The sequence below is a fragment of the Melospiza melodia genome, chromosome 1 (genome assembly GCF_035770615.1).
Source record: "Melospiza melodia melodia isolate bMelMel2 chromosome 1, bMelMel2.pri, whole genome shotgun sequence".
In the NCBI taxonomy this organism is placed as follows: Eukaryota; Metazoa; Chordata; class Aves; order Passeriformes; family Passerellidae; genus Melospiza; species Melospiza melodia.
Window position 1 is genome coordinate 157,879,825 of NC_086194.1, and position 17,415 is coordinate 157,897,239.

Below are 17,415 nucleotides of genomic sequence, written 5' to 3' on the forward strand. Positions count from 1 at the left end.
TCTCGAAGCGGGAGCTCGCTGGCCTCGTGTGCCTTACAGCTGCTCGATTGTTGCACGGAGAGTGGGGAGGAGGCTCCGCACTGATTGGGACTTTATGTGCTTGATAGAAGCCGCCGCTTTGAACACTTAGGGGTTTTTATATGAAGAACAGCAGACAGACTTTGTGGTCTATTTATGTGTAATAAATTGGGTTTTGTTTTGCGTCTTTTTTTTTTTTTTTGCTGTTTTTCTTCTCTCCTGCGATCTCACATGATCGGCTGTCCTGCTGGAGTGGAGTGTGGGAAGGTGTCAAAATATGTCTCTCATTCTCGCAAATTTTTTTTTTCTTAAAAGGGAAAGCCAGATGAATGCCAAAAGCACTGCTCCCTTCTCTAGCCCTGCAGTAACAAACTACATGAGTGTATGTTATTAAGATGATAAAGATTAAATTTCTAGTTTCTAACGTGCTATCACAACAGCAAAGGGGGAAAAAAATCTTGAAAAAATTATGAAAATTAGTCTGATGGTCTCCTTTTAATATTAAGATCGCTCCCAACCCCAACAGACAGTGTAGGCTGGAATTCCACAGGGCTTTTTTGTGGTCCTAATGATTTTAATAATACTTTGTGCTATGTAGCACCTTTCATTAGAGGATCACAAAGTGCTTTACAGTCACTAATTAATTAAGCCTCACAACACTCCTGTGAGATAGGTAAGTATTACACATATATTAAGCTGAGACACTGAGAGTTAATGATTTTTTGCTGCATTATTCTGGGAAAATGATTGATGTTCTAGCGCCGTATGTGCGTTATATGTCTTTGTGTGGGTGTGTAATATATATGAGTGTAAAAGTATTAATTTTACTATCCCTTAACAAAGATGTCCTACTTGAGCCTGTTGAATATAAATGTGTATTTTCATTTAATTTTTTGTTGCTGCAGTGTACTGACTGATAATATCACAGTCTTCATATACCCTTGACTCAGTTTGCTCTTCGTCTGCTTGTGCATCTACTTGTACAAAGAGTAGTCAGTGATATCTCATAAAATTCAAACATATTTCTAGATGGATTATTCTGTTAAAAAGAGCGTATGACTAAGATCTGACCTAAACCTGCAGCACAAGCACCAGGCAGCAATCATTCTGTTGCAATAGGCTTTGATGACAAGCCATCACATTCAGTAAAAGTAATGAGCAACAACAGTGACCCGCTGGGGAGCTGGTGATCAGCAGGTAATTAGCCATTATCTTCACCACTAGTATGAAACTATTGATTACCAGAATTTGTTTTTTCTTTTCTATTTTTTTAAGAAGTTTAGTAATCACTATGGTAATTCATTATTCTGAATTACAAACTGAATCTAGAAGAAGTTTTTGTTTCCAGGGATGAACTGATGTGAGTGACTGTTGAACAGAAAATTGCAGATGTGTGAACCACAGGCCTTGCCTGTTTTTGAGGGAGAGTACATATAACTGCAACCTGGGCCTTATCCAAAATTCCCTCAGCTCGAGAAGTCCTTTCATTCACATCAGGCTTAGTAATTCTTTTATTATGGGCAGATCACTATTTTCAGTGCTGAAAAGCCAGGTCCCAAAGCCTGTTCTTCACTTGGCTTCTTTACTAGCACCCGGCAAATGTGCTTACTATTGCAGTGGCACTGGAGAGGTGTGGGAAGTTGTCTGCTAACAATGAAAGTAACACCACTAATTTTTTTTGAAGTGGAACACAAGACAGCCAGCAGAGGTTAACTTGCAACTGCTGATGGAGTTATTTAGATGCCATTAGGCCAGTCCCATGATGATGCATGTGAATTTTTAACACACTTTCTTACTACAGCTCATTTTCAACAGTTACTTTAAAGTTGTTTTAGACTTTGTGTTTGGTAAACATTAGCTCTGAGATATTTTTTGTCTTTTTGTGTGAGTGCGTGCGCGTGCAGGAGCAGGAGCTCCTTCTGAGGAGAAGAGAGCTATGGGATTTCTCATGGTGGAGGGAAATAGAGAACAGCAGACTCTATTTGTATAGTGTCCAGTAATAGATGCATGGGAATGTACAATAGGTATAATAATGTTTTTAAGTGAACACCATATTTTGAATGCATAATTTAGGAAGGAAAACCTTTTTTTTTGTTTTGTTTTGCAGATATACAGATCAGCTCTCAAAATGTCTTCTGTGTCTTCCGTGCATCTTCTAAGACAATTGCATTAGCCCGCCTGCTAGTTGACTAATAGAATTAATAATTGTAAAAAGCACTCTAAAGCCACATGCCTTATGAAGTCAATGCTGGGTATGATTTTACAAGTATGTGATCTATTTTTTCAAGTGAAATTGTTAACCGAAAACGTTCTTGGCACACAATAAAACATTGTGCAATCTGTTATTTGTCTTAGAGATAATAATTTCAGAGTGGCTATATTCTTTCTGTATCTAACTTATGACTTGCTAAGGGATAGTTTCTTCAATTTAGGAGTATTGCAAATGTAGTTTTATTTACATAATACGTCTCTGAAAAATGATAGTGGTGGAATTTCGACAACAAAAAAATCCCTGTGTCTTTTCTTACTGTTCCCTTATGTGGATATCAAATAAATGACAGATGATTTTTCAAAAGCTAAAAGAAAAATAAGGGAAAATACTTTTAAATTCAGCTTAAGGAAGTCAATGTTATCTTCTTTCTTCTTTCCTTTCTTTCTCCAAATGTAGAATGTTGCGTGAAAAAGCTCCATTAGGCAGATACTGTTTCCTTTTCCCCCCTCCATTAACAACCCAGACTCACAAATGTATTGGGAAAATTAGAATTAAAGTAGCTAGATCTACTGTCCAGTTAGCCTGTAGAGAGTCTAGATTTTTCTTTTCTTTTATCTAAAGGGACTTTTTTTCTGTCCTTTTCTCTGACTCTCTTCTGTCAGTTGTCATGAAGATAGCAAATCTCCAAGCTTTCCTTATCTGCCAAAAATATCTGTAACAAAAACATTTTATAACATTGCATTTAGTCTTGTTTAATTTTGACTGAGGTAACAGTCATGATGTTTACTTTCTTGATTTCTGATTTTTCTTCACTGCGCAGTCAGGACTTCTTTCTCTGTCGTCTGCCACGAATTGCATTTAAACGGAAGTTATTTTAAAAACGGTTTGGGATGTGTAACCAGGAGAAAAGTACATACTTAGCTGAACACCTATCAGAGATACTCACAGATATTTTGTGTGTGTGTTAACCAAGAGCATTCATGGAGTCTCACAGAGAAGTAGCACTGCTGAAAGGCTAATGACTATCTTTATACCTTGAATTATATATGTTTACATGTTGTTTTAGTAGGCTGAGTCTATTGTAATAGTTCTCTTACTACAGCAGAAAATATTTCTTTTCTCTGAATTCTGAGTGACCTTGTGGTTCAGAAGTTATTGGGGAAAAAAGAGTCCAATGTAGTTCACACATTCCCTGGTAGGTGTAGTTGATTTTAAAGAGAAGACATTTGGTTCCCAAGCATACGTGTCTTCTGCAGTAAGGCATCGCAGTAGGCATTTAAGAAACCTATTAGGACCACATGGAGTGTTAAAATTTCTGTAACACGAGCTGGCATTCTGTGTGAAAGCCGCCTTGCTGTAGCCCATGCTGCCTGTGGATCAGCTCAACCACAAAGACAACAGAGCCAGCCCAAGACACAAGTTGAACATTTCCCCTAAGAAGTTGTCTGTTTTTATCAACAGAGCTTATAGTGCCCTTTCATGTGGAGCAGATGTAAATAAGAGGATGTACAGATGCCTGTTCTTTTATTTTTAACCTCTGTCCCCAGCCTTGCTTCTCAAAGTACTGTTTTGAGAAGGTTGTCCATGGCTTTCAAAGGTCTGGATACAGCACCATTTGGAGCACATCAGGGCTGCTCCCAGAGTCTCCAGGTGGTCCTCTCTTGGCAGAGCAATGTCTATCTCCAGTGCCTCTGTAGGGCCGGGCCAGGGCTGGCCTGGGAATGGGGGCTCAGACTTGAGTCTGTAGCTCACATCTCATGTGTGGTACTGCAGGCTGCTGCCACCAGACCACACACAATTTGGCAAAGAGAAACATCCATCCTTGTATACAGCATTGGCAGAGATTAAGAGCATGGAAAAGTTGGGGCACATCTGTCTTCTGCCCATAGTTAGCATGTGAACACAAATGGATCAAACCAGCTGGTGATGAATATCAAATCCAGAACCACACAGCTGAGACAGCAGGGGAGTTTAATATATATATATTTTCTCTTAAATAGAGTGGGGAAGGTGAAGTGAATGAGGAGTTTGACTTAGTACCTGCATAGTGTGTTTGCTTGTCCTTCCATAATCCCCTGTTTAGAAAGCAGCTAACTCATCAGTGGCAGACTCCCCCTTTCTCTCTGATCCTTATTGCTGTCCTGTCTCAGCTTTCTTAAATGGATCCTGAAAGTGTACTTGCAGATTTAGCAGTAGTGGCTATGTCTGCAAGGAGGACTGAAAGGTTTGGCTGATGAGATCCATGTGGATTCCAGGTGTTTTCAGGGCAGATCCTGGCTCAGCCACACAGTGATGTCAAATGTCTGGATCCAGGCCTGTAAAGTTTTATTGACAGTGGGTTTCCTAATAAAGTAAATTTTTCTTTGTTTGGCAAATAGAACTAATTACATGAATAATGGACTGTGGGGCTAGACTCTAGAATATCCATATAATCCTGTTTGAAGTTTATGGGCAGTAGGAGGGGGAACTTTTGCTATATGGAAACTGATACCTGCTTAGGAAAATACTTTCTCTGAAACCTCAAGTACTTACTCTCCTAAATCTGTTTTCTTCCTAATAACTCAAGTTCTTCTTAAGATTATGTCTTTTAGGTCTATTTTTGCAAAGCTATGTCATATGTGAATGTACTGTGTATGAACATTAGACATCAAAAGTTTATTTTTCCCCTTAGTTTTTTAAAATTATTTTAAAAGAAGCATTAATTTAAAATTCTTCCTGCCAGACTATTATCATCCCAAAAGTTAATGAAACCTGCAATTCACTGATTCTCATGGAAGTGTTTTTTTTAGATTCTTTACAGTTCTCTTTTTAGTTAAGTTTAGTCTCAGCTTGCTAATTTTTTAAAAGTTTTCTGCATAGCTTAAAAACCTGTTCAACAAAAATTTTCTGAAAAGTTGATGTACTCAATATATTTGTATAGTTCAGAATGCTTTTAAAGGTGTCAGCTTTATAATCTGTTACGTATCTTGTATATCTTGAATAATTCTATAGGTTTTTTTTTCCTTTTTTTTCTTTTTTCTCTCCCTTTTTTTTTTTTTTTTTTTTTTTTTTTTTTTTTTTTTTTTTTTTTTTTTTTTTTTCTGTGGTAGATATGGTCCGGAAAAAGAATCCCCCTCTAAGAAACGTTGCTAGTGAAGGTGAGGTACAGACCCTTGAGTCTACAGGTACTGAAAGTGAAGAGTCTGGAAGGAAAAAAGAATTTTCTGCAGAGCAGATGCAAGAAAACACTGACCAGGGTGATGCGGCAGAGTTAAGTAACAAGGAGGAACTTTGCATGCATATCCAAGAGCCATCTTCCAGTGTTAAAAAGGACTTGAAAAGCTCAGTGCTGAGTGAAAAGGCTGGCTTCAATTATGAAAGCCACAATAAGGGAGGAAATGTTCCATCCTTCCCTCATGATGAGGTGACAGACAGAAATATGCTGGCTTTCTCATCTCCAGCTGTTGGGGGAATCTGTGAGCCCTTGAAGTCTCCTCAAAAATTAGATGCAGATGACACCCAAGATGTGGTCTGTACCCCGTCAGGAGATGCAGCAGAGACAAATGAGGAGCATCAGATGTCGCCAAAAGCTTCAGATGAAACAGTGCAAGTGCAAAGTGGTCAAACCGATGGCCAAGGCTCAAGCCCGGTCCCCATGGCCTCAAAAAACCCACAAGTGCCTTCAGATGGGGGTTTAAGGCTGAACAAATCAAAAGCAGATTTGTTGGTAAATGATAATCCAGATACAGCGCCTCTGTCTCCAGAGCTTCAGGACTTCAAATGCAACATCTGTGGGTACGGTTACTACGGGAACGACCCCACAGATCTCATCAAACACTTCCGCAAGTACCACCTAGGACTGCACAACCGCACCAGGCAGGATGCTGAGCTCGACACTAAAATTTTGGCTCTCCACAACATGGTGCAATTCAGCCACTCCAAAGACTTCCAGAAAGTCAACCGCACTGTGCTTTCAGGGGTACTGCAGGACATCAATTCCCAGAGGCCTGTCCTGTTAAATGGGACTTACGATGTGCAGGTTTGTATGCTCCCAGCCTCCCCGCTTCTGCTCGCTGCCTTCTCAGCTGCAAAGCCAGATCTTGCAAAGCCTGTCCTACCTACGTGATTCCTGTATCTCATATAACCTGCTTAAGCCTCCAGAACCATTTTGGTCTATTTTAGCCAGGCTTTCTGCAGGTCTGCTGAGCGTAGATGGGTATTTGGCTTTTTGACCAGTGACATTTCTGTGTAGGATTTAGTCATTATGGTAATCAATAGCAAGAGATCTTATTCAGCAAACAGGCAAACGGCTGAATTGGTAATCATATCTGAAGGATTTACTGTCACAGAAAGAAAAGAGCAAATAATAATGAAAAATAACCACCAGATAGACAAAAGACAGCAGCTGGAAATTAAAAATGTAATCCTAAATTATCAGCTGCTGGGAGTCAAGATTTGGCTTATTGATTCTTTATTAAGATAAAATAAATGACAAGTCTTGGCAGCTCTGAAGTTGTCTAGTGCCAGAAAAACAGGATACACAATGGATATTTAAAACATTTCAAAAAGTAACAGTAATCCATGCTGTCCTTCATGTTGTAAGCCTGTAAGAAAAGGATTATTGCCTCAGTCATTCTCATCTAGTTGAAGTTGGAGGAAAACTACAGATGCTGCTTGGAAAAAAAATCCTATTTTTACCATGAAAGAGTGAACTCAAAAGTTTTTCATGGACTTTTCATTAGTTTCTTTTCCTCTAGTATTTAATTAGTTTTAAAAAGATTCTTTAAAAAAATATTCTTGGACTTTTGGAACTGAGAGATACAGTAGGATATTTCAGTATTCTATATGATACAAAAATTCAGATTTTAAGAAAAATCAAACCAAAGTAACAAAGTTTGCATACCATACATGCTCAAATGTCAATCCATTTTCAAGTGACTGCGTACATGGAAACATTGTAGTAATCACTAGATAAAACTCCCAGGCTATGGTAAAATAAAAAGGTAGAAAGGTGGAAATTGTGCTTGCAGAAGCCATAGCTATAGGAAAGAAATTTTGCAAGACAGGTTAAGATGGCTAGCTTCTAACATCAAGGAAGAAACCAAAACCAGGAAAAAGTCAGGAACTTGAAGCTTTTCAAATTATTTAAACTTTTCCTCTTTTTAAAGAACTCTACAATTTCTTTGTGGAACAGCAAATCAAACTAAGGTCGTTACTATGTGTAAAAGCTGCAATCTTTGAACTGCTGCCTTACTAAAAGATCACTGGCTCATGTCAGACACTTTGTCCTGTCAAACTCTGATTAGAAAGCAAATACGTGATGTAGTTAAAAGAGGTTAGAAGTGAATAATGTCAGATTGTGAAATGATGATTTATAATTAGCACATAGTATGATGTTAATACCTGGATTTCCTGCTATAGTTTCAGTGTGCTGACTCCAGGGACAGCATCTTAGAGCAACTGATCTGTGCTGTCAGGAAGACATTCAAACTGGAACAGCTCAGACATACAGTATAGAGGAATCTGAGTTTCTAAACACACTTTCATTTCCTCCAAACAATTGTTTCATTAGGTCCTTAGTTATTTATAGGAAAGTTTATGCTTGATTAGAATTAGCTGGATGTTTTTCCTTTGCAGTGCTCTCAGAAATAAAACAGATGTGTGAGCTATCTCAGTTTGAACTGATAGAATGAGAAATAAAACAGCTGAACCTAGACTATACTTGTCTACTAAACTCTGGCAGTAAGATACTGCAGGGGAGACAAAAAGCAGTAGGAAACAGTCCATAGATAATCTACTTAAGATCAGTCTTTTCTCAGACAAAAAACATTTTCCAAAATAGAACAGACAGCCTATACAATGTTGGCTGTTTATTTGAAAGAAAAAAACCCTGCACATAGAAAATTAATTTTTAAGGGTGCTAGTTTTCCCTGGTCAGTTTGGGAATAGAAGATTAAATAAGCTTTTGTGGCAAATGCCATACTTCATCAATTGCACGTGTGCTAGGCGTTGATCCATAACATGTCAGAAGATAAGTAACTGATTAATATTTTTATGCTTTCTCCTCCCCCACTCCTGATTCATAGCAGCTTTGAGAGGTTCATGAACAAAGTAAAAGAACATTTGAAAATCCCTTTTGCATCCACACTTGTTTATGTTACTACTGTATCCATTTTGAAGGTTTTTTTCTCATGCATCTGAACGGCTGGCATCTCCCACCGCAACGAGGGATCATATTGATTGGTGCTCCAGTTAAAATCAGTTCAGTCAAACTCCTGTATAACATGAGAGGGAACTGAACCTGAATAAGAATAATTGGTTCATGTTAACACTATTATTTTTTATAGGTACTGGGCTAAATGAAAATAATCCCTTTGTAATTAACTTGAAATAGTAATGAACTGGGCTTAGGATCTAATTTATTGATCCCCTTGCACTTAGCAAACGGTTCTGTTGTAGCTAGGCTGGAAGTTATTGATAGATTTATGTTCTCAGGCCATGGAACTGGGCACAGAAGCCAGAGGATGGAAGATGACTGACTTTGATCTGGCTCACAATAGTCAGTTGGAGATGATGGTATGTGAAGATTGGTAGTAGTGAGGGATGGTACGGAGCCCCAGAGTTAGCATTCATAACAAAGGCAAACAAAAAGCAATGGGAAAATGTTTGAGTGCAGGAAAATACAGTATCTTCTATCCTATCTGTCGAGATCTAGGGATGTGGTCCATTTGCTGAGGGCTTGGAAAAAGAAATCAAATGTGTTTTTGGACTTGTATCAGAGAAGTTAAACCTCACCCATAGCCAAAAAACACCTTCTCAACCCCAAAAGCAGCTTTTAGGGGGTATAATCAGCAAAACTGGGGATATATGTATGGTTTCACATACAGGTATTCAAATATTGGGAGTGCGTTTTGTAGTACCTAAAGAAAATTTGTCTGGGAGCTGTGTAAATAATCCAGTCTTTCTGGCATTCCTGTTGTGCAGATTTTAACTTGATATGAATATTTAATGCAGCAGGTTCCTTTGTCTTCTTAGAAAATGTTATTTTCTGTTGAAAATCTGTACTTTTTGTTCCCATTTTTCTCTTTAAAGGTTTTTTGTTCATTTAGTTATAAATTCCATAGGATTGGGTGAAATCACTCAGCTGTTTCTGGGAGATTAACTTTCTTGCCAGTATAGATTTCAGAAAACTTTCACTATCACATCTCTGAATTCCCAGGGAATGTGTTAATCAGCTTTATAGCTTTTATAATCAAAATAATATTTGAAGTGAGTTCAATGGATCTTTTGCTGATGTGCTCCCCATTACTTTTTCTTCACATTTAGTTAATTGATCAGTCTCTATAGGCAACTTTGTCTTGCTGGATATTTGAGGATATTGGATATTGGGCTTTAGGCTTTGTGGACGTGTCTAAAGCAGTAGCCTTTATACTGGATCTAAAGACTTCACTTAAAGTAAAATTCAGGTGACTAAGTTAACAGCTATGATGCTGAAAGCTATTGCTTTTGCTGCTGTATGATTAAGTCTCGTTTTCTGTTTGATCTAATGACTCTTTAATGTGTATATTAACGTCTGGAGACAGGCAAGTTGCTGGCAAGTAGAGAGCAGGCAGTCTTTTTTTCTAACCCCCAATTTTTTAATGAGTAGTAATTGTGACAGCTTCAACAGGAAGGCTGGAGAGTGCTGTCTTGCACATAGCAGCCTATAGCTAAGGCGTAGGACATGCCCAGCAAAGGTGAAGAAGCAGGCTTGGATCCCCTCTGAGAGAGCAAGGAAAGGAACCCACTTTTCCTGTTTCCTGAACAAGTGTTCAAGCCATTAGGCTATTGTATAAAAGGGAGCGTGACCCCATTTCCTGGTGTGTTTTAAAAGAGAATAGTGTCCCTCAAAGAAAGGACAGAAATGTCTGTGTTCAGGTAAGGGTTTCAGATGGCATGTCCCAAGGGAGAAGGGTATTTATGCAGCCATGAATAAAGACAGACTGCAGTGATCAGCAGTTCTTATGGTTGCTTCATATTGTGTGTGCTACCTTTGAGGCGCTTCCTGCTCAGCATGGCCCTGGTTCTGGAACTCATTGGCACAGGTCTACCTCCTCTTCTATTCAGACATTAAAAAGATTATGACTGTACAATTTATTTTTTTTTTAAATTTAGTCCTCTGATTTTGATTGTTTCATGGTTTTAGATCTAGACAGACATACAAGACAGATTTCTGAAAAAGCATGGCATAGTAAAAGCCATCATTAGGTTTGTTGATTGCATTTCACTGCACCTGGGGTAGGGGAGAGAAAGAAAAAGAATAAATGACTGCGTTATCTACTACTCCACAGAGTAATATGAGATTATTGACAGTTGTTTTCTTCTATGGTTCTAGACATCCAATATTGTAAGAGTTGTCTTATACCACTCAGCCTAATGCTTTGTCATATGTGAATTACAGAATGATTTGGGTTGGAAGGGATCTTAAACCTAATCTACTTCCAACCCTCCTGCTATAAGCAGGAACATCTTCCAGTAGACTAGGTTGCTCAGAGCCCCATCCAGTCTGGCCTTGAACACTACCAGGGATTGGGCATCTCTTTGTAGAGCATCTACTGTTTCTCTGGGCAACCTGTTCCAGTCCCTCAGTTGTTCTCCTGGTGAAGTATTTGTTCCTAATATCTTATTTAAACCTATCCACTTCCATTTTGAAGCTGTCACCTCTTGTTCTGTCACTACATGCTCTTATAAAAAGTTCCTCTTCAGCATTCTTGTGCCCTTTTAGGTACTGGAAGGCTGCTATAAATTCTCCCTAGAGCCTTCTCTTCTCCAGGCTGAACAGCCTGTCTTCATGTCTCCAGCCTTCTGATCATCTTCATGGCCTCTTCTGGACTCACTCCTGCAGGTCCATGTCTGCCTTATGCTGGGACCCCCAGAGCTGGAGACCCATCCCCAGATGGACCAGGTGGGGTCTCACGAGAGCAGAATAGAAGGGGAAAACCACCTCCCTTGACCTACTGGTTACATATCTAAGTACATATGATGAACATTATATAAGTAAATATAATGAATAGGGCTAGCAACTGCTCCCAGATTTCACAGCAACCAAAAGCATTTCTGAATCTCCAGCCAGCAGGCTGCTCAGTGTCCTAGAATGTGATAGAAGTGCCCACACAGAGTCTGTAAAGCTCTTCCTCTTGTGTCCTTTATAAATCCCCAATGAGTTCTATGTGTCTACATGGTGTTATGCCCTGATTAGTTTTTAGTGGTCTGGATTTCAATGTATCAAATCTGGCATGTTTTCTCAGGTTAGACATGTGTAACTAGTATAAAGTCTAGTCTAACTAGGATTCAGCTGAATGAGAAACAGTGATTTTATTTGTAGGTTCTGCTTTTTGTCCTCCATGCTTTTATTAGCAGTTAGATTGAATATGAAGCTGTGAAGGTAAGACTTAAAAAAATGTCGGAATTTTTAGGGGTACGGTTGTAATCAGCAGTGCTTTTCATGATAAAGTTTTGGTGATTTTGGCAAAGGGACTCATGGTGATGAAGTGAGAATTACAGACTGGTGGCCTAAACAAGTACAGCACTTTCTTTTTTGTATTATTAGCAAATCAAACCTTAAAGTTCTTTGTTATCAAGTGGGTTTCCTAGAAGGTGACACAGTGCATAAGTGGTTGATGTGAGCAAACATGCATATAAATGAATTTCAATTTCCTTGCATGCTTAGAAATGGATCCAAATTTTATATTGTTTGTCTCACTGATTTTGGCTTAAATGTCCTTAATACAGGAATTAGAATTAACAAACTGAACAACTGTTGCTGCATATTATGTACCCCGATCTTGTTGAGTACATTGTGCCATGCTAGTTTTTGCAGCATATTTTAGAACAGAACTTGCATGAAGGTGGATGTCACACAAGGCTCACTTCATGTCAGCCATGTTGCAGATACCCTGGGCACTTTGCTGTTAAACTGAAAACTATCAAGCTCTCTTTGAGTGTTGCACCTGCACGTGGGCATACCTGTTCATTTTGAATCGTACTTTTGGGTCATGATCAGGCTTGGAGGCTGCCTTGCACACTTGGGAGTGTCACTTCTCAGAAGCACAGGATTCAGTCTTCTCTTTTAAACAACTGACATGAAAAAAAAATGATGGGAGGTAGAGAAATTGGTGGTGGTAAATCACACATATAAAGAAGTCCAGAGGCATTTGCTTGGGAGCAACATATATGTATATTTGCTTCTTAATGCATATATAACTGCATATGTGCATATTTACAAATATTATGTGAAAAAGCACATGGAAGAGGTATTTAACTTCTATATTGACAATAGCTGATAGGCAACGATTTGTATGATTATATGCAGTAGAAGTTCTTTATATCACTTCTGTGGAGATATTTGCACGTTTACTCTTCAGAATGATGGGTTGTGATTTACAGTGTGTCAGCTGCACTTACACAGTAAGCCTGGAAACATTGCTTTGCTCTGTGGCAGAAATAAGCTATTTTAGCTGCCTTGCAGTGACAAGTAGTCTATACTAAAATTAGAATATTCAGATGGACAGTTTGTGGAACAACTGATGTGATATATACTCACAGGCTTCAAAGCAAAGTTGTTTATGTGTTGATATTCCTTACCTTATTGCAGGGATATTTGGTAATGTTTGAAGAACGGCTAATAAAAACAGTTGGTGAGACCAGTAATATTAGTATTTATACTTAAAGTTATGAGCTGCTAAGGTAGTCTACAGAAAGGATGAGAGCTCGAAAAATAAAGTTCCTGGGGAAAAAAGAAACCCACTAGGTTTTCTTCTGGTATAAGTCAGTGCGAGTTTGCCTCTAAGCCTGTAAGACTGTGTGAGTTTACAGTAGCCAAGGAACTGTCTGGTAATTTTATCTGTAGAGAATAGAAGGAATGGTGCTTCTTTAGATACTAGTCTAGTAGCACTAGTTAGCAAATGAAAGTCTTGATTTTCTCTTTCTTTCTTTTGTTGGTTTTGCACATCTGGTCTCCTGACCTTAATTTAAGTTCTGTTATTGTTCTGTCACAGTCTTTGTTTTAAAAATACTTCTAAAATTCAAATGACACAAAAACTGTGTTGGGTTCAATAGCAACAGAATAAATCTCAAGAAGAATGCACTTACTTTGAATGAATGTGATCCCATAGCTTGCTTTCTTGTTTTGGTAAGTATGAACAGCCCAGAAAGCCAGGAGTTTGCCCTGAGTTTTTGCTTCACTTGTGCAACATAGATTTATGTACCTATAAATTAATCATAGTAAATAGTTTTAAGAATATACTCTGAAGATTCTCCTAGTTTAAAATGCAGAAAGAGAATGAGAGGGAGTGAATTCTCCACAGGGGAGGTTAGAGAACTGGGTGGTGTTACACAAACTTGCATGAAAGCCAGGAATCTGTTCTGGCCTGCATGACATGAAGAACTTCATAAATGTGGGATGGTTAAAATGTTCTGGATGCTATATTGCACAAAGCAAATGAATAAACAAGAGCATTAGAAAATATTTTAGGATTAGAAGATTAAGAGTAATTGCAAAGGCAGACTGGATGGCTCAGAAGATTGGTAAGGGATCTGGAGCCTTTCACCTCCTGATTAGCCAAAGCTGTAACCCAGGTAAGAAAAAAAAAATAAAAAATTAACGTTTGATGTTCCAGTGCAGATGGATTCTAATCAGTACTTGCAGAAGAAGCCAGGGGTCAAAGACAGCTTTACTCTGAGCATGTAATCCTTGTGGTTGAATCTCTTATGTGGATATAGTTTCTGCTGGCAGAATTTTCTGCATGAAATACATGAGTGGGCAGATTTTCTCTTCCTTGGTGATTTTTTTCTGATTCTGTAAGAAGTATTTGTAAACTGGTTTGGTGTGATGGAATTTAGGACTGAATTTTGAAAAGCAGGAGAGAGAATAGGGGTAGCATTTGGACCAAGGGCAAAATAAAAATCAAAGACCCATTAAAAAAAGAAAGAAGAAAGTACTTCTATTTGCTCAAGTCCATCTATTCCATGAAATCATTATCTTGACTAATTAATGTAGGCATATCTGTTGGAAACATATTGTGCAATTACACAGCTTTGTTGACGTACTTGCCAACATACTTTAGAAAGTACATCTTGAAACACTGTCAATTATCGTGCTATCTTTTCTCCTTTTTCTGGCTATTTTTGGAAATGTGTGTGATGTTTGAGGAGATAGCTTAGTTGTATTAACACATGAGCTTGAGTTTTTGACAATTTCCCCCACTGATGAATAAACTTAATGATTAAGAGTTTTGAGTTTATGGAAATCTTACTGTGAAACATATTTCAGTCTAATCCCAGAATGAGACAGAGCTTTGAAGAGTAATTTTTAAAGAATATCAGTGCGACCACATCTAGCACAAGAGTGGAAAAACCATTCTAATATCTGTCTTTTTTGTACAGTGTAATAATTAATACCAACTATATTGCCATAGTTGAGATGCTGCAGAAGTAAGTGATTATCCCAAGGTTTCATAAGCAAATGACAGTGAAAGGAAGAATTAAATCATGTTTCCACAGTCTGAACTTGTATGTTAGGTTCTCTTTAAAAAGAGAATTGTGAAGATTAATTTTCTCCTTTGTGTGTTGAGGGAACTGTTGATCTGTAGTGGCTCCTATATTTCCTCTACAAGCTGTACCTCTGTTCGTGACTGTTACTGGACGTGTCACCAACTTTGGACTCCAGTGCTAGAACAGAATTGCAGAATTTTAGCATTGCTTTTGTTTAGGTTCTTTTTTATGTTGGGAAGAAGTGTCTACTTAAGGAAATGTAACTCTGTTAGAGCAGTGCAGGAGATGAAATTTTGTTGGGATTAGAATGAAATAAGGGAGTAAATACAAGAATCTATCACTTCTGATACCACACAGAAATGTGGATATTGATTGCTATAGTATGTATACCTCAATACCTATCATCTATCTATCTATCTATCTATCTATCTATCTATCTATCTATCTATCTATCTATCTATCTATCTATCTATCTATCTCTCTGTATCTATCTATCCATCCATCCATCCATCTAGCCATATTCTGCTTTCTCCTTCTCCTTTACTTTTCCGCTTTGTGGGGCAGATCAGAGAGAGCAGAAGTTGAAGGACAATTACATCCCCAGTGAAGAAGTTTAATGCCTGTACATAGACATACAACATGTAACTGGAAAATCTGGAAGTCAAGCCAAGATTTGAGCAAAGTGTGGGAATCCAAACAGTTCTGCAAATGTGTGGGTTTCTTTCAATTGTGGCTGGATGAAAGCTGAAACAGATTCAGTTTATACTGTCACTTCATGTGCTTCTCCCAACCTCTCTGCATGGAAAACAGTTTCTTTAGTTGTCTTTGAATGACGACCTTCATGGAGCTTTCAGTAGGCTTTGCTATGTATGAAAGGAGGCTTTTGAGTGTAATAACATTAAGGTGACCCTGAATTACTTTTCACATGCATGGTCTTATGAAAAGAATTATTTTGAATTGTGGCAGGTATTGAGGGAAATTCCAAACCAGTAACTGGTAATCAATTACATTCGAGTGGTGTAAAGATGTATCTCCCACATTACAAGAACTTCACACAAGCACTGTGGGAATATTTAATTCTACTTTATCCTCTTGTGATGCAGAGAAGGATGTATTAGCATGGAACACAAACTTGCTGTGTAGACCACTAAGCAGGATTAGCACAAGTTACAGAAGTGATGTGATTTAGAGTCCAGTGTAGAAAATAGTAGTACTATATGTTTTACCAATGTTCTGAAATAAAAGTAATTAGCGATGACTGGCAGCTGGGATTATTGTCACTCAGAGTTTGTAACTGGCGTCCTCAGAGTGTCTGCAAAATAGGTTTGTTATCTGTAATTCTGTGGCTGAACATTGAGAGTAATCAGTGTATTTACTCATTAGAGCCATTTAAGGTAAAGCATATTGGTCAGTCTTCTGTGCATGCACAGAACAAACACACATATCTAATTAAATGAACGAAACCAGATCACCTTACAACTTATGTAATTATGCAGTGAACTGTTGTTATTTTCTGTTTACTTAATTGCATCAGTGCTTTCTTTAAGTTGTCTTTTGACACCACTAAGACTTTGAACATTGAAATGATGCAGTGGATGAAGACCTTAAGTGCTAGATACTGGAAAGCAGGCCCAGATCCCACTTTTGTCAATGGGATCAGGCTCAGCATGGCTTTGTCTCCAATTCTTGCCTGCCATAAAATACATAAAGGGAGGTAACTCCTGCACTACAGAAGACCTGTTAAACATCTCTCTTGCAAAGAACCTCTTCAAAACCAAGTTCATAATTTGATAGAGAATGTAGAGTCCCAGTTGAAAGTGAAAATGTTGTTACAGCTAAGTCCTAATGATTTGGCTGCCTGACTCACCATTGCCTAATGAGATATGTTTCCTAAACAAACAGAGAGCCATTTTCAGTTTATTTAAGGAAAAGTTTTAACCAGTGCATGGGGATTTTGCTTCCTTAAGGAAAAAAATAAACAGAAGAAAGATTTGGAGGCTGAATAGAGGCATCTCATTATATCATGGTTTAGTAACTCATTGCCTCACTATACATGCTCAATTCTGATGAGGTATAAAGGATAGCATTTCATTTTCTGAGCTAAATTGCTAAAAGGCATTATTAATATTACATTTAAAAATGTTTACATTTCATGCTCTCTGTATGTCTGAGTCTTTCCATTTGTTGTGATACTCAATGAGCAGTGATCATGTTATCTTTGTGGCATAGCTGTTGAGGAGGAGAAGAAAAATAATTACACCATTTGCCTAATGCATTAGAACTGAAACCTACAGAAATGTAGTAATACACTTACTGGTTGGGAGAATGCAAATCAAACTCTGCAAGGCTCGATTTTATACTCTCTGTTAGACATTTTCTGGGTGTAAAAATTGAGAATATGTCACAAGGGAGCTTCTACCCATGTCTACACCATGTGGTGTAGACTGGATGATGGCAAAGGAGTCGATGTCTATGGATTTTGGGAATTATCTTCTGGATGCTGTACACTATTTGCTACTCAGAAAAAGAAGCTGTGCAATGGTGACATTTTTGTCAAGAGATTGTTTCTTTGGCCTTCAAACCAGTTGTACAGGAGCAGCAAATCTCCCCCTGATGTCAGGGGCAGGTGTGGTGCACTCCTGGGAAGGGCAGGCCTGCCTTGCTGTGAGAACACA

At 38.2% G+C, this 17,415-nt stretch overlaps 1 protein-coding gene across 7 annotated transcripts in view; it reads left to right on the forward strand.

Annotated features, from left to right (window-relative positions):
- TRPS1 (transcriptional repressor GATA binding 1) overlaps positions 1 to 17,415 on the forward strand; it is a 211,201-nt gene that overhangs the window by 36,761 nt on the left and 157,025 nt on the right. For 4 of the 7 annotated variants that reach the window (XM_063173323.1, XM_063173314.1, XM_063173355.1 and 1 more), the window contains exons 2-3: positions 2,126 to 2,284; positions 5,320 to 6,248. In XM_063173323.1, coding sequence (XP_063029393.1) covers positions 2,248 to 2,284; positions 5,320 to 6,248 — 966 coding nt within the window. In that variant the 5' untranslated portion in view covers positions 2,126 to 2,247. Of the gene's footprint in view, positions 1 to 2,125; positions 2,285 to 5,319; positions 6,249 to 17,415 lie in introns of those variants that run through there. The other 3 variants (XM_063173346.1, XM_063173338.1, XM_063173331.1) reach the window with 2 other exon arrangements.